General features: G+C 44.3%; 1 protein-coding gene across 4 annotated transcripts in view; it reads right to left on the reverse strand.

The window, feature by feature from the left end:
* The window catches only part of RSPO2 (R-spondin 2), a 193023-nt gene extending 186101 nt beyond the window's left edge, over positions 1-6922 (reverse strand). Inside the window, exons 1-2 of one of the 4 annotated variants that reach the window (XM_090040503.1) lie at positions 6767-6922; positions 6475-6696 (exon numbers count right to left, since the gene is read on the reverse strand). In XM_090040503.1, coding sequence (XP_089896629.1) covers positions 6475-6568 — 94 coding nt within the window. In that variant the 5' untranslated portion in view covers positions 6569-6696; positions 6767-6922. Of the gene's footprint in view, positions 1-6474 lie in introns of all 4 variants that reach the window. The other 3 variants (XM_090040504.1, XM_090040505.1, XM_090040506.1) reach the window with 3 other exon arrangements.
* Between the last annotated feature and the right edge of the window lie 10669 nt (positions 6923-17591).

Here is a 17591-nt window from a genome sequence, read left to right on the forward strand (position 1 = left end):
ATGTTAAGGGGGGACCTTGTGGCCTGCTACAAACTGGTCAGGGGGGATCAGCAGGTATTGGGGGAGTCCCTGTTCCCCCGTGCGCTGCCAGGAGTGACCAGGAATAACGGTCACAAGCTGGCGGAGGGTAAGTTTAGATTAGATATTAGGAGGCGCTACTTCACAGTCAGGGCGGCTAGGGCCTGGAACCGGCTTCCAGGGGAAGCGGTGCAGGCTCCTAGCCTGGGGATTTTTAAAAGGAAGTTAGATGAGCACCTTGCCGGGGTCATCTGACCCCGGTGCTCTTTCCTGCCAAGGCAGGGGGTCGGACTAGATGATCTACCTAGGTCCCTTCCGACTCTAGCTACTATGAAACTATGAAACTGGACTCTACCCTGTCTGCTTACAGGACCAGAAAAGTAGCAGTCATCTTGGCAGCTATGGGTGCCTGCAAACACTTAGGGCGCCTATACATGAGCAGCAAGCCTGTTCTGACACGCTGATTAATTGAGTCTGTTAGAGCACGGCAATTACCATATGCCAGCAGCCTCCTGTGTCTCATGTCTCTGCATTCCTGCACTTCAAAATGGCAGCCGGGGCACTTTATCTGAAGCTTGTTCGATGACCTTTAGATAAAGCTCCCTTGCTGCCATTTTTAAACATGGGGACACTGATACAGGAGATGCTTCAGGAGCTTAAATTAGATCAGCTCTGAGCCCCTCTAAGAAAAGCTCCCTCCCACCCACTTCCAGAGCACATGTATAATGGGTGGCCTCTGAGGGCATTTAACTCATGGTGCTTTGGACAAAGCACCATGGGTTAGCTCCCCACCACTCAGGACTCAAGCCTGCCTGCACCAGCCTTGGTCATCAGTTGGAGGCTCTCCAGTAGTCACCAAGCAGGCTGCTGAACCACCCCTCTCCCCAGCCCTGCCCCCACCCAGCTCTGGCTGCCCCCAGGGCTGTCAGCAGTGGAAACAGGGAGGGAAAGGGAACAGCACATGGCTGCTAGCTGGGCTTTGTGTGGACAGAGTTGGGGGGGGGGTAGAATTGAGGCCCCTCACTTTGCCAGGGTACTGTGGGGAGCTGGCCTTGGCTTAGGAGGGGAGGTGGCTCCATTCCACCCTATCCACCCTCCTCTCTCCCCCCTACCAGCTCAGGCCACAACAAAGCCAAGCTGGCAGCTGCTGCTTCTGCTGTCAAGAGGCCTGGGTGGGGGTTGGGGGAAGGGAGCCTCCTGTTTCATGGGCCCCCCCAGCTACTCCAGCTGGGGTACTGGGAGGAGCTGGGCTGAGCCCACAAAGCAAAGGGGGCCCCACCCAGGCTTCTTGACAGCAACAGCTGCAAGCTTGGCTTTGCTGTTGGAACAGAATTTAAAAAGCAACAAGAAAAGCTAACTTTGTTCACTCAAGAAGAGTGGATAAGAATAAATATTAGAGCACTAGAATACATCAGCTTCCAGGCTTCATCTCTTCACTCTACCTGAGCAATTAGTTGTAAAAGTATTTTCTATACTGTGCAATATGTAGGCACATCAACTGTGGTCAGTAAACAATGCACTAAAATTTAAACTCTAGTAAACTGTAAGGTTTGTGGCTATTAATTATGTGTAAATAAATAACCAGTGTCCATGTGCAACTTACAGCTGGAACATCTATAGATAATGGCTTTTAAAAGCTTTTTTTTTTTTTTTATAACAGTGTATTTCTAAGTCTTTTCATTACATGTCTGAGTCCCCCACTTTTTCTTCAATGAATTGCTAAGGTCTGGTGAATAACAGCTTGATGACATAGGTTCATGCTTAAATGTATCAAAGGAGGACTAAAAGCGCTTACCTCCCCACTGTGCAACACCCTTTGAAGGATCTTGCAACATCATGGTTGAGAATCACTGATCTGGCCCAGTGGGGCCCTGCTCTTGTTTAAATACTGTCATAATAAAAAATAAATAAATAAAGTAATTCAAATCCAAATTTGACTTAACCCGGACAAATTCAATTTTTGCAAATTCAACTCCCTGGCCAATAGGGTGATAAAGATTCGTGCCTAAATGAATCAAGACGAACAGCATATAAGTAACAGATTTCAAAATAAGTCACACTGTGAGAGAAGCTGGTACTTCAAGATATTAGGAGCACAGTGGCCAGATCTAAAACCCAATGAAACTGACAGCAGTTTTCCCACAAAGTTCAATAAATTCTGAACCAGGCACTAAGACTGCACTTGAGAAACCACCCCACCACAAATGAGGACCGTATTTTTCCTGAACTGTATTTTACTGCAGTGTTTCTCAATCTTTTAAGTACCTCCTAACTTCTAAAAATTTTAGTAAGTACCCCAACATGCAATTTTCCAGGGGATTTTATATTTACAGACTAATGTGTGCCATATGTTGGAAGAAGGGCTGTGTATATGAGGCCATGATATGACAGATGTCTGATCTGGTGTGGGTAGGGTTGCCACCTTTTATACCGGGGACGCACAACTTAAGTATGTACCTGGGCTACAGGTGATGTTAGCCAAAGTTAGGAGGGCTGAACCCAGTGCTGTACAAAGCATGGCATGCCAAATTATTACTGGGGAATTTATGGTATCAATTTTTTTGCCATAATTTTGAGAGGAGGAAGGTGCGAGAGCGGAAAAGAGGGCAAGAAAGAGAGTGTTGTGGTACCCACGTACCCCCTGCCTGTGTCTCACATACCCCCAGGGGTACGCGTATCACAGGTTGAGAAACTATGTTTTACTGCAACTAAGGTTCTAAATTACTAGCCCTTGTTGGATGTGGGATGAGACCCAAGTATGTTTTGCACTCAGGATATCAAAGACAGAGGATATCAAAAGGTAATTTGATTTTCCAAGACATCAGGATAAGAAAGAACTACTATAGTCATCTAGTCAGACCTGCACAGATAAAAGATTTCACCCAGCAGTTCTCATATCAAGTTCAACAACTTATAACTAGGGACCTACTTAATTTGTGGTTTCACAGATTTCACAGAAAAAATGCAAAATCTGGGATTGTCCGCAAAATCAACAACAACAACAACAACAAAAATTTAATAAAAATAAAATGCTGGCTCACCAATAGGAGCCAGGGGTCCTCCCTGCTGGGAGTGGAAGGTGCCAGCTGGCAGGGCATCATAAAAGGCAGCAGAGAAAATGGCATCTGCCTCCTCGCTCGTTGTCCTTCAGCTGGGGCCTCTCCACCAATCAGCACAGAAAAGCGAGAAGGCACAAAGGGCTGCCACCCCCAATCTCTCCTGCTCCACCCCCCCAGGGCCTCTCTGCCAATCAGCACTGAGGGGCTGCTGCAAAATGCCTACAAAAAAAAATCGGCTCTGCTTACCATCAGTGGGTTGCGAAAAAAAACCTTTATCCCATGATTTAAGTAGGTCCCTACTTATAGCCTAATTAGGACATCTCTTTCAGAACAATATCCACTTTTGTTTTAAAGGCATTGAGTGATGGGGGTTACCACAACCCATGGTGACCTGTTCCATGCCTTCCCAACTCACTGTTAAAAAGTCGCATCTCATTTCCACTGTGAATTTTCCTGTCTTCCAGCCAGTAAGTCTACTATGCCTTACTTTGACAAACAGAAGGGCCCTCAAGTATCACGTATATATTATTAAATACAGATCTTGATCAAATCATTTCAAATTTCATTGTAATAAGCTAAACAGGTTGATTCTAAGGGATACTTTCTAGAACAAGATCAATTTTATTCTTGCAGTTCTTTTCAGCCACCTCACCCTCCATTTTTTCTATATTCATGTTTGAATGCATCCTGCTTTTAAATGCACTGTAGTCCAGGAGTGATCTCAAACAAACCAATATGGGTGGCAATATAACCTCCCCATTACTATTCAGCATTCTCCTGGCGATACATCCTGTTATGCCAGTACATCACAGATTCACACCAATGAAGAATTACTGTTTGCCAGAACACAATCATTCATCCTGGTAAGCAAGACCTACAGCTTTTGTTCCTAGATTTTTTTTTTGTATGAAGATGTTGTTAGAGGTTGCTATTGGGAAATTCACAGCGGTCTCCTCTTATAAAATAAACAAACTTCTGATCTCTCCTCTGCACCTGAGCTGAAATTTTCAGCTGAATACATAAGGATCAAAAGCAAGACACTAGCTGCAGATGGTAAGGCATACAAGACCTGGTGATCATTAAAGGAGACAAGATCAGGGACCTGAAGATAATGTAAAAGGATGAAAGTAAGTAGGTGACCATGGAATTGTAAAATGTAATATAAGGAAAGGAAATGATGTGGTAGTACATCAGTCTACTGACCTTTAAACTTTGCAATATATTTTAGAGAAGCTCCTGCTGGAAGAGGAAATAATCATAATTCTTGATATCCTAGAAAAAAAATTCCCCCTCCCAAAACAAGAATACTGACACAGGTAAACTGTTGCAGACAATAATTTCTATTGAATTAAAGTGAAGAGAGAACAACAATATAAATTAAACATTTCCAGTATTTTCCCATACTGTTAATAGTAATACTCTCTTGATTTGGGGGATTTTAAAGAATGATTTCCCAATGTTGCTTTCTTATTTTAGCTTTCGTAACATTACTTGACTAACCCAATGCCAGTTAAGAATCAAATTCTTAAGTTTGTCTTGTATTTCTGTTGTGCTGTTATAGGACTTGGGCTGAGATGGGAGAGATGGATAAGGAAACAAGGAACAGGAAATTGTCTCCAGTATTTGCTACATTCTCTTAGAATAGCTTTGCTGTGAACCCCACCTCTTCTGCACAAAAATGCATACATAGGGTTCATTGTGCACATTTTTAAACAGGTTTAAAGTATGATCCATTCGCCTTCCATTCCAGACTGGATGCAATTGATTTCTACTCCATGGGTCAATGCCAAAAATTTCATTTCATTAAGAAAATAATATTATGGAGCATCTGAGATCATATAACAGACCAAACAGAGTGCCAGTGAAGTTCTAAGTGCCAGTACCCCACAGTGAATGCCTGATTATTTGCAGATGGGATATGGAAAAACTGTGAAATTATAGGCATTTTAAATCTTGGATTAAGACTGTACTTCAAACTGCATGTGTCATGCTAAATGTCATTTCTAACTTCAGATATAGTCAATGATTTTGTCTCTAACACCAGCCACTTTCATTTCTTTAGTTTTATTAACTAATGGGAGGTTGCAGTCTTCCAGTCCAAAACAGAAGTACTAGGTGACAGCACAAAACAGCACCAGTAAGTCAACGAACGGTCCATACTGATATTATTTATCCAAGGAGCAAGTGTCCACCAAGAAACTAATTTAAATCAATCTCCTTTGGGCAAGCACAACAATTGGTCTAAGATCAATCAGTGAACATGAGATCAATTAAAAGCAGCTTAAGTTTTTGTAGAGGGACAGTTCACTCAACTCAAGTTAGATGTCTATTCATCTCAACACTCCCACAGTGCAATCCTTAAGCTGTGTTGTAAAGCAGAAATACTACTATCACCCTTGGCTGTCTAGCCAGCGCTCTAAGTAGTTCCACATTTAATTAAAGACACAGTCTACCCTTTGTTAGCACCGATAGATAGCCTGGTCACTTTAAAGGACTGCTGTCATTTTAGCCACACACACAAAAATTAAATTCTGGAAACCATCTGTTGGAGAAACATCAAAACTCAAACACTTGACAATGTAATTTTTGACCCACTCAGAAGTGTACATGTGCCTGAAAGGATAAGCCATTTCTCTTTTGTAATTTTCTTAGGATTTATACTGCCTGATCGCTAGAGATGTTGCTAGCATGCTCCTAACAGCTCTTTGGCTGCAGTCTCTTCGGAAGTGCTAGTGGTAGCCGACCCAGCGGATCTCGTGTTTTTCTTTTAGCTGCCGGGACTGGGTGAGAGCCGGCAAGGGGCAAAAGGGACTGAACTGCTGCAAGTTGCACGGACACCTACGAGGTTTTACAGAGACGGAGGATGGCACCCAAAGCCCACAACTCCAGTGGAGAGAAGCTGCAGTAACAGCTTCGTCCACCTGGGTGCTGTAACGGCATCTTCCACCGCCGCGGAGAGAGAGAAAGCGGAGGGGGGAAAGGAAAAGAAAAAGGAGAGAAATCCCAGGCTGCAGCCTGCCCTGCCCCGCGGAGACCGGCTCCGGGTCCGTGGCTCGAGGACTGGACTCCTCGAGTCACCTCGAGACCCACGTCCGAGCCGCGGCAGAGCCCTCCTCCGGGGGGCGAGGATGCCACGGACAGCCGCCGCCTGACTCCCGGGCGCCTCGCCCGCGCTCAGCCGCCTCCTCAGCAAACACCCCGCGCTCCCGGGGCAGCCGCAAGGAAGTGCTGGCCAAGTGGCGAGAGCAGAAAGAGAAGCAGCTTCGCGGCTGCCCGGGCAGTCCGGCGGCGCGGGCCGCGGCAGCCCGGGCGCACGTGCGGGGGCGGGGGCGGGGAAGGGCAGCGCTGGCCGCGGCAGCCCGGGGCCGGGCCGAGGGGGTCCCGCCGCCTGCCCTACCTCGCTTGCTGCGCCTCCAGCGGCCGGGCTGGCCGTGGCCGTACTCCATGCAGTTGAGGAGGACGAGGGCGAAGGAGAAGAGGCGGAACCGCATCCTGGGCGGCGGCGGCGGCGGGCGGCGAGCGGCGCTGCGGGCTGAGCGGGGCGGGGGACCCGCGGCGGCGGTCAGGCGCCTCCCTCGGCCCCGTCCGGGCGCTGCGACGTCCCGGCCACGTCCGGCATCTGCAAAGCAAGGGGCTCGGTGTGCGCGGCCGCCCCTTCCCGCGGGGCCGGCCCGATCGGGGGCACCTACCTGCCCGGCGCCACGTGCAGCGCGGGAGCGGGTCCCACGCGAGTCCGGCCGCGGCTGCCTGCCGGGTGCTTTATACCCGGCGGGTGTGACGTGGGGCCGTCGGGCCGGGGCAGGGGCAGCGCGGGATGCCCGCGCTGGATGCTTAGTAAGTAGGTGGTGCTGTGGTCCAAGCCATCTCGGAGCAGGAGCCGCTCCGCCCCTGCCCGGGCCCTCCTCCGGGTCCTAATGCTGCGGGCGGTGCCGCCCCCCCCCCCCCCCCGGGGCCACCGGCATAGGCGTCTCCCTCCCTCCCTCCCCGCGTCCCCCGCCGCCGCGCCGGTGGCCGCGCCGGGCTGCTCCTCTCCGCCTGCCCCCGCTCCCCGCGCCTGAAACCCGGGCGGGCGCTGGGCTCCCGCATCCCAAAGCCTGGCTCGCCTCCTTCGCTCGCTGTCCCGCGCCCGCCGCCCCGCTCGCGGCCGCCTCTCCTCACGCGCCGGGCGGGAGGCGGCGGCCCCCTCGCTGCTGCCGGCGTGGGAACACCGGCGCGGGGAGGCGACGGGAGCCGCCCGAAGTTGCTGTCAAACGGGACCCGGTGTCGCCAAGCCTCATGGTTGTTGGTGCTGTTCTTAAAGTCTGCGCCTCAGGAATGTGAAGAAGTTAGCTTTCTTTTATCTGTATGGATAGACTTTAAGAACAAGCCAACAAGATATATACTTTTATACTTTAAGAACAACACCCCAGATCATAAGAGGCAGCAGTACTGCGGGGCTTTGCAAGTGCAGCGTCCACTGGACAGATCTCCCCAGCAGCTGCTCTACACTAACGTGCACCTACTAAATCATACAAAGTATAAAAGATGATGGCTGAAAAGCCAGTCCCTCTAGAATGACACATCTTTATTACAACCTGACTGGAGGAGAGGAGGGCCCCACTGTCCTACAGACAGACAGCCCTGGGCACGCAAGTGTTTTCAGCCTTTTGAGAGACAGGACCATTCAATTACTTCAGCCTTTGACACTGCCAGACTGCGTATCTAATGGCACTTTTTAAAGGCAAAATATATATGGTTACCAGGTCTGTACCAAGGAATCACAATTGTCTGTCAACCCTGATCTTGCAGGTTGTTGCCATTGTTATGCATTATTTGTAGCATTTAGGAGTCCCAGCCATGAGACAGGGCTACATTGCTCTGCGCAGACAGCACAAAAAGATGGTCCTTTCTCCAGAGAGTTTACACAATCCAAGTATAAGACTAAAGCCAACCAGTGGGCTCAGGCATAAGACAGGCATAGATCAGAAAACAATGAGGCAATATTGGTCAGCCTGCTAGGCAGTGGTCTTAGATTGAGTGGTCAAGATTGTATAGCCATCACAGGAAAGGAGATGCCAAGGAGGGATTTAAGGGAGATGGTGAGGTAACTTTTAGATGGTTATGGGGAGATCTTCCCAATAAAGGAGCAAACTTGAGCGTGCCCCTGTGCAAACCTAAGAAGTTGTTATGCACCTGGGATCACAGGCTAAGTGAAGTTGGAAGTGACCCCTTAGTACTGAATGAGATTATAACATGGGGAGGGGGAAGCAAGGCTGTTAAGAGTCTAGACTGTGGAGAGATGTGTCAGAAGGGGGAGCTAGAAGGGGGATGCAGAGAGAAGGATAACAACCAAATTGATGGGCTAGGAAAATGATCTTTGCAGCAGTATCCTGAGTGGATATCTGCAGAATAACACTGAATTTGTCAAAGCGACAAAGAAGAATGTTACAATACTTGCGCAGCACATGCTATAAATTCATAGCATCTGATGAAGTAGGCTGATGCCTATGAAAGCTTATGCCTCTGAACCGGCTTGTCTCTAAGCACTAACCTATCCTGCTTTCTGCTTGACTTCAGACTAACATCCATCTATTGATCTCTCTACTTGTTGTGTGCAGAAGTCCAAATCCTTGTAAGTACAGAGTCTCAACACTATTGTTAGAAAAGAAAATATACCTTTTAACCTCAGTGAAAGGTGGTAGAGTTTGAAGAGAACTGCTTGTTCCATCATTTTGTAAAATCTGGAAGGACTTCACTTCTAAATTTAGAAATGACATGTTTATATGACAGCTTCACATTTTTTGTCAGTCATCCTCTGCCTCCATCTTGAAATTCTCCCTTCTTTAAACCCACTTTATGAATCCCTCAGAACATGATCTCCCCAGTGATTTCACTTTCACTCTTGTGTATTTGAATCATCTTGTATGTATTTTCTGTTGGGCTGAATTAGGGCCTGAATCCTGTAAATACTTTCTGCCTGGGCTAGTAAACACTATGGTCATTCAAGGTCTATTCAATGAGTCTATTCAAGGTAATAGACGCTGGGGACCTGATCCACTGCCCACTGAAAGCAAAGGAATCTTCCTCCTGAGTTATGAGTGTTAGATCAGCTCCAGTGTGCCAAAGTAAATGTTCGCTGTACAGTACACTTAGTTTGTAATCTTTTTTTGAGGCAGTTACCTTTGTCCTGTGTTGTTCAGTGTTCTATCTATGGCACTGCATATATATAAAAAGGCATCAAATCTCCACTCAGGTGGGGAGACAGCCCCACCCAACACAAAACATCTCAAGATACTAAGTAGCCTGTTGACTAGTTATTTGATAACTCTACAGCAGCTCCAGTACAAAAACATACATGCATCTTTTGTTGTTAAAGGACAGGAAAACACTTTAATAGCTGCATTTTTTAAATTGCAAGCTACAGTCCAATGCATTTTATTAATGACAGTCCAATGAAACAGGACTATCCTGACTTCTCCTATTAAGCCACTAAAAAATAATACATTACATAGTAAAATCATTTTTATAAAAACAAATTATCTTGGCAAAAACACTTAACAACTTAAGGAGAGACACTATAGAGAGTATTAAGAAACAGTAATTAGAAAAAAAAGATATCTAAATAAATCTAGATTCATAATAAACAAGGAAGACAACACATCTACTCTTCCTAAATTCTCTTTTTCCTTTAATAGAATCAAATGCTTCCAGTTTTGCCTGTAGGTATATTTTTTCTCTACATCAGTTGGGCCCAGTCATGAAGTATTTGCTCAGGCCAAACTCCCAGCAATATCTGTGAACATTTTGGCTGAGTAAGGACAGCCTTAGTATAACCGTATGTTTTCATTAAAGTCACAGAGAAGCAGATGGAAAGAAAGGATAACCTCTCTAAAATAGCTTTTGTAGATCTCTTGAGTTTAATTTCCAGGGTTTTTTCTATGAAAAGGAAAAGATACACAAACAATAATAAGAAAAATATGGTCTAAACGATGTGTATCCTCATCTCAAATTGGATTGGTACAAGAGTGCCAGTTCCAGCCTGCCAGCTATGGACACCATATTACTCTTGGAGCATGCCAGATCCAATTTACCAGTATGTGGATATCACATTCTTAAGGTGAGAGTTCAAATTCCAATTTGGCAGCTGTGAATAATTCACTCCCGTTGGAAAGTAGCAGCTTCAATTTGCCAGCATATAGATCAAATACTGACAAAATAATTAAACATACAGTGGGCCAATCAGCCTTTTTTTCCTGGAAGTGTACATTTTTTGTATTCTATTATAAGTCTAAGACATGGAAGTCACAAGATTTTATATACAAGTTGGGGATTTGCTTTACCCTGAAAGGTACCAACTCTACACAGATCTGCAGAATACAAAGATGAAATTATAGCTGTTTGTTTATTTGTTTTTGCAAAATATTTCCTGACCTGTACTCTGCATTATCCAGATCTAGCCTTTTGCCTCCAATGCACAGATACAAACAAACATTCACACGTACAAACTGTACCTGGATTTTACTTCCACTTTGTCTTTCTTCAATGTCATCCATATATTGGAAAGAAAAAAAAAAAAGTAAAATATGTTTTTAAAGTAACATCCTCCATCATCAGAAGTTTCTCTCCAAGACAGTGAGAAACACTGGTTACTGTTCCCACACTGGGAGAAAAAAAGAGAAAAGATTAATATAATGTTGCAAACATAGTTGTTTCCCCACCATGGGGATACCACTGAAAGTCAAAATTGGACCATGAACATGATTTCTTTTCAGGAGAAAATGGAGACAATTAAGCCCTTCTTTTACTGGAACATTACTGCTTACAGTACTATATTAAAACAAAGAATTTTCATTTCTGCGTCTTCAAGGACAGCAATAATGACATTTATCTTCGAACCAGACTAGATGGAAGCTTGTTTAACACTGCAAGGTTTAAAGTAAAACAAGGCGAAAGAATGGATTCTGAGAAATTTTCTGTTTGCAGATCATGTGGTCTCGATTGCTTACAGCGAATCTTTCCTGCAAAATCTCTTGGGCAGGTTTTCTGAATCCTGCAGGAGCTTTGGGATGGGAATTAGTCTCAAAAAGATTGTAATCAGGTACCAAGGTATGATATCACTCTCGAGGATAAATCTCTTGGTGTCATTGACAGTGGGCATGTCTATATGAGACATTTACTGCCGAGTTGCCTAATTAGCTCTGCAGTAAAGTCTCAGCATCTACACATGCAGCCCTATTAGGTCGCAGTAAACTAATAAATGTCACTGTATACAAGTAATATCCTACAGCAGCATTATTTAGTGTACTGCAACACACATGTAGACACTGACAAGGCTGGGTGGGGCATGAGGGTGCTTCAGTGTGAGGGGTGCCTGCCATCTAGCCCTGCACTGCAGCATGCTTGTGCCCTTCTGCAGCACACCGAGCCAGGTCAAAGCAGCCCCAGCCTGCACATGTAAATGCTGTGCCCAGGAGCAATAAATTCCAGCACAAACTGCACTGGAGTTTATTCAGTCACATTAATATCAATTGTAGACTTGCCTCAGACATCTTCATACTGAACTAACAGAATCAGAAAAGAGCTAAGAATTTCAGGCTATTGCAGAAATGTGCATGGAATAACAATAAACTATCAGCTCAGGTGAAGGTACAAATCTATGAGACTTGTATGTTGTCATCCCTGCTTTATGGTTCAGAAATGTGGACTACATATGCCAGGCACATCAAGAGACTGAACAGCTTTCATGTGAGATGTGTTAGAGTCTGAAAATAAAATGGGAAGACAGAATACCAAACAGAGGTATTGGAGCATGCAGGACTGATACACTTTGAAACCACTGTCAAGAAAAAAAAGACTACGGTGGATCGGCTGTGCCAGGAGAATGGGAGAAGACCATATCTCCAAGAATATTTTGTATAGTGAGATTTGAGATGTCTCTAGTGGGGTTGCCCTCTATGGTGGTACCATGATGTGTGCAAAAATGATATGAAGTCATGCAACATCAACAGAAAGCTGGGAGGAGCATGTAGAATCCCATCTGATCTGGAGGGAACATCTGGCACTGGGTGCAGCTCAACATGAAGTGGCTTTGATCCAGAGGATGGAAGCAAAGTGAGAAAGAAGAAAGCAGCATGCTGTAAATTTGGACTCCAACTTAGATGACATATGGATCTGAGAAATTTGTGACAAGCTGTGTTGCTCTCAAATTGGGCTTGTCAGCCACAAACTGATTCACCAGGCATCTGACTAGACTTCTTATGTGTACACCAAGATCCAGAGGAACAATGGTTGCCTACTAGGATAGCTTACAGATCACCTCCTGCTATATTGTTTTCTTGCCACAGATGTATTGTTCAGAACAGGCACGTTTTGCTGAGCCAACATATTCGACAGCTGCTGAACAGCATAACTTCCCATCTTAAATAACAGATTCTTGGAAAACACTTTATGCACAACTCAAAGGCTTTCAATAGTTAATATTTATGCAGCACTTCCAAAATATAAAGTGCTATGATGTGATGTTGAGCCCACGCTTACTCAGATGCATTTCTTTTGCAATAGAGTGGTTGCAATATTTTGTTGGAATAAGCAACATGTATTTCTGCCAAATGATAATAAGAAGGAAAATTTGAACAAACTCTTGGACAGTTAATAGATAAAGTTCTAAAAACATTTGTAATTATATCCTCAGTGGGTGTCAGGAATTAAAATCTCATCCATTTAAACCAGAGCATATCAGGTGGTGTTCCCATCATCTACAGAACTTTCCGCTACACCACAGTCCACTATGATTCAATTATTCATTGTCTTATTTAACTAACTATGCTGGTGTGCACCAATTTAAATGTAATCAACTAATTAATTACATGGCCTTTCTCCCTGAAAACTCTCTTCCCCTACATATACCTTGCTCAGGAGAAAGCTTGAATCTATAGACGAGATTTATACCAAAAAATCAAAGGACAGTGACACCATGAAAGAACAGTCAGGTGCATGGCTCTTCTTTGTCCCCTGAATACAGGGGCAGAATATACCTTAAAACACAAAATGAAGGTGTTAAGTTTGTGGGGAAAATTGAACAGACTGATACTCAAGTACTTCAGAGGAATTACCCAAATATAACAGACGGAAAACTTGCTTGCAGTTGAGTTCAGCAGGAATTTTGCTTGACTAAGAAACTAGAATTTGGCCCTTTGTTAAAATGTTATTGCTGATGATGAGCCAGGCTAGAAAATTATTGTGTTCAGGTTTTGAGACTGTGCCAATCACCACAGCAGCTGAGTACCAGCCCTCTCTGTCTCACAGCTAGAATAGTTCTGCAGTATTACATCCTTTGTAGAAGAATTTTCTCTGGAGTAAAAAATGTTATTCTTATTTACGTCATTAAAGTAAGAGACAGCTGAGTGAGTAGGTGCCATGGAGTGAGTGACCATTAAGTAAGTGGGTGCTATTTTTAATGCCAGTTTTTCAGCTTATAACCCAATTTTTAATTAAATTGGACAAAGTGTGATAGCAGCCATTACTGCCAACACACCAAGAGTTGAGCTGAGAGCCTTCTGAGTTAAAAGCATGCTTGACTGCAGCATGAGCTAAAAAAGGTTTTGTAGTTGAAGGCTGTAATGACTTGTATCTTCTGCAGATCATATGGGAGGGGACCTCTAAAATACATACCCACCAGTGGATTATAAAGCTTTACAAAAGTAAGACAAGTGAGAGACCCCATCTGCCAGACTCGCATTCTGCTTTCTTCTCTGGAACTCAAAACAAGAGAAAAACATGTATTGTCACTGTAAAAGCTATTTTCAAATTGCTTAGAACTTTATGATTATTTCATATTTCATTTTTTTAACCCAGGCCTCTCCATCATTGCAAGTACAAAGTTTTGGGCTTCAAGCCAGCATTTCTAATAAAATGTCAGAAAAATAGCTAAGTTACATGACTGAATCTAAATACAGCCACTGATGGTCTGGCAAACTCTGACACTTGGAAACCTTCCTTGATCCCAAACCCAGGTTTGGGCCATTCACAGCCCAAGAGCTGGCAGGTGAATATTTTCTGATTAATGTTTGGCTGACTGGATATGGCTAATGGAAGGTCCAGTTCTACCCCCTTCCTGGTACTCCAGCTGAGTAGATTGTTACATGATGCGCAGCCCAAATGAAATCATAATGATATCATGATCCATATTTCTCTTACTCAGCCTGATAATCATAGAGGGACAGCTGCTGCTGGAATTACTTCAGACAAGGTATTTTTGAGAGGTGAGCTCACTTTTTCATTTTAAATTAGTAATTTGAACAAAGTGTCAGAATCTGAACCAAGTTTGGATTATTTAAACTTAACATGGAGATAAATTATTTGGGGCAATAGGGGACCAAGGGCCAGAGCCAATAAAAAACCTGAAGTGCTGCAATAGCTAACTTTTAGGCACCTGCCCCCCAGATCCCAGGAAAACAAAACCCAGAGTTATTCACTTAAGCTCCATGTGTAGCCTGTGGGAAGAGCTAGGTGCTTCAGAAAGGTAATTCCAATGTGCTGAACAAGGGGTCTTCTAGAGCTAGCCAATAAGAAACATTAAGTGCAAGAATTTGTTTGAATTACTGCCTGAAACTTAGGTGCTGAGTAGAGGAAGGTGCTTTCAGCTGCTTGGGTTCCAGAACTCACTCCCAAGGATAGGTCCCTAACATGTATTTTTTCAAACAAGTAGGGATTTTTTTAAGCATAGCCTGATGTTATATAATGGCCCAGTGGTTAGAGCAGTCATCCACAATGCAGGGCACCCAAATTCAACACCCTCTGCAGCCTGAGGGAGTTCAAATTCTCCCAGGAGAGCATCCTACCCACAGAACCATAGGATTTCCTTGACAAGGACTACTGTCCACCCTATCTTTGAAGCTGTGTTACTGTGCAGAAAGGAATGCAAGATTTGAGGGACCAGGAGAAGTACCGAACAGCATGCAGCTGTACACTACACACTAATGGTTCAAGTTCTCAGTGTGTGCATCTATACATGTGCATTAGTCTATTTTAATGTATATTGAAGTGTCACAAAAAACCGTGCTTTTGCTAATGTGCGTTAAAATAAGCTACTGCATCTTTTTCTAGTACCTCACAATACAGGTAGTAAAGTTAATGTGCATTACCAAAAACACATTAATGAATGTGTACATATGCCCAGTGATGAAGAGGAAGTCTTGGGTTCTGCTTCCAGGATTATTTCTGTTTAATGTAAAAAGAATGATTTTACATCCTAACCCCTGTGCTGTTATATAAAAGGTGGGCATTAACACCTTCTCCCCTAGTCTTGTTTTAAAAAAGAGACTAGCCACAATTGTATTTTAGAAGTGGACAAAACCTGCCCTGTCAGATGGGGTCTCTTGGGGGATGTAGGTGTAGCGATGTCTACTTTTTGCATCCTGACTGGCTGGGCTTTGGCAATGAACTGCTCACAGTTGGGCAACTCTGAGCTCATGCAGACACAGACAACTAGGAATTTTTTAAAAGTAAAATAGGAATGGATCTGTTAAATTTAGACACCTCCAGGGTGAGGTAGCCACTGAGCAGGAATCACAATTTTGGACAAGTTATCTAAAGCCAATCTAGAAAAGCTTGCTTTGGGTACCTCTGTCTATTTGGATTTAGTCACTCTCTTTCAACTGGTTTTATATTTTCAAAGTCATTTGCAAACCTTATTTTATGTAAATGAGATGGGAACAAAGAGGCATTTCATGGCCTAGTCCCTCAGTAAGCAAAATATGGGGCGCCCCCAATGATTTCATGGGATCATAGGAAAGTAGGACTGGAAGGGACTCATGAAGTTGCCTCTTACTGAAGGCAGGATCATCCCTGACTAAAACCAGCTTAGTCAAGTGGACATTCTACAGCTTCTCTAGGTAGTCTGTTCCAATGCTTGACCATCCTCATAGTTATTAGTCTTATCTCTTCTCTATAGCCACAGACAAAAGTCTATTTCTACCCTCTTTATAATTGCCCTTCAGATATTTGAAAACTTAGTAAATCTCCTCCCAGTCTTCTTCAGACTAAATAATTCTAGTTCTTTCAGCTTTTCCTCATCAGTTATTTATCCCAGGCATGTAATCATTTTTGGCATTCTTCCTGGTAGCTTTTCCAATGTCCACATCTTTCTTGAACTGTGGAGCCCAGAACTGGACACACTGCTCCAGGAAAGGCCTCATCAGTGGCAGATAGAACAGAAGAATCACTGAATGTTATGGAAGACAGTGTCAAAAGCAGTACCAAAAGGTCCTTGTGGAAGAAAGTGTCAAGGTATATCACTCTTCCCCATTCACATAACCTGTCACCTTATTGTAAAAGGAGATCAAATTGATGAGGCATGACTTGCTTTTGGTGATTTTCAATGCGACTCAGTGTGAGCACAGTGATCCTCCTGCTACATAATCCTCATTGTAGGATTATGAATTAAGATCTTAAGATAATATCTAATGGCCTAATAGATCAAATCGTGTGTATGAATTAGTGACCATTATTGGTTGGAAAAAATAATCTATGAATTTTTTTAAGCCAGGCTTTAAGCAATCTATCAGTAACATTTTTTTTCCATTGAGCGATAGTCCATATCCACATTCTCATCTTGGACCATGAGGGTCACGTTGCAACCCCTGTCAGGTAATTACCTTCAAATTCTGTTCACACTTTAAACCATGATTTTGACCTTACTAATTGATTGACTATAATCAATCATAATGCCTTGAAACCAAAATAGACACAAGTCCTCCTTAGGGCCAGCACTGACAGAACTGTCTGCAACCTGGAAGGATTTTCAACAGCAAAAAAAGAACTGATTGCAAATCTATGTAAGAAAGTCCAGGTATGATGCCTTGTCTCGACAAGAAATACACCAAGCGTCTAATAAAAAACAGCCTTCAATACCTGGAATATGACTAGAAGTGCATCGATACATCAGTCCCATATCATGCCTGTACACTAATGCCAGGAGCCTGGGCAACAAGAAGGACGAGCTCGTCCTCCTGCTCAGTGCAAAGAAATATAATGTCATTGGGATAACGGAGACCTGGTGGGACTCCACCCATGACTGGACCACGGGTATAGAGGGCTATACCCTGTACAGGAGGGATCGTGTTGACAAAAGGGGCAGGGGTGTAGCTCTCTATGTGAAGGAAAGCTACATGTCCCTGCAAGCTGATGTTGGCGAACGGCATGGACAGCTAGAGACCCTCTGGGTAAAAATTCGTGGGGAATTCGGCACAGGGGACACAATGGTGGGAGTCTACTACAGACCTCCCACTCAAAGTCCCAAGCTTGACCAGGAGTTCGCCCAGGAACTGACTGAGGCCACTTGCTCCAGGACCTTGGTTGTCATGGGTGACTTCAATTACCCGGACATCTCGTGGGAAGATCACTCAGCTAAATCTGAGCAGGCGCAAAGCTTTCTCTCATGAGTGGATGACCTCTACCTGACTCAAGAAGTCTATGGGCCAACGAGAGGCAAAGCGCTGCTTGACCTGGTACTGGCTACAGGGGACGACCTAATCG

This window comes from Crocodylus siamensis, chromosome 3 (genome assembly GCF_052110815.1).
Source record: "Crocodylus siamensis isolate JL-2025a chromosome 3, ASM5211081v1, whole genome shotgun sequence".
Taxonomy (NCBI): domain Eukaryota; kingdom Metazoa; phylum Chordata; order Crocodylia; family Crocodylidae; genus Crocodylus; species Crocodylus siamensis.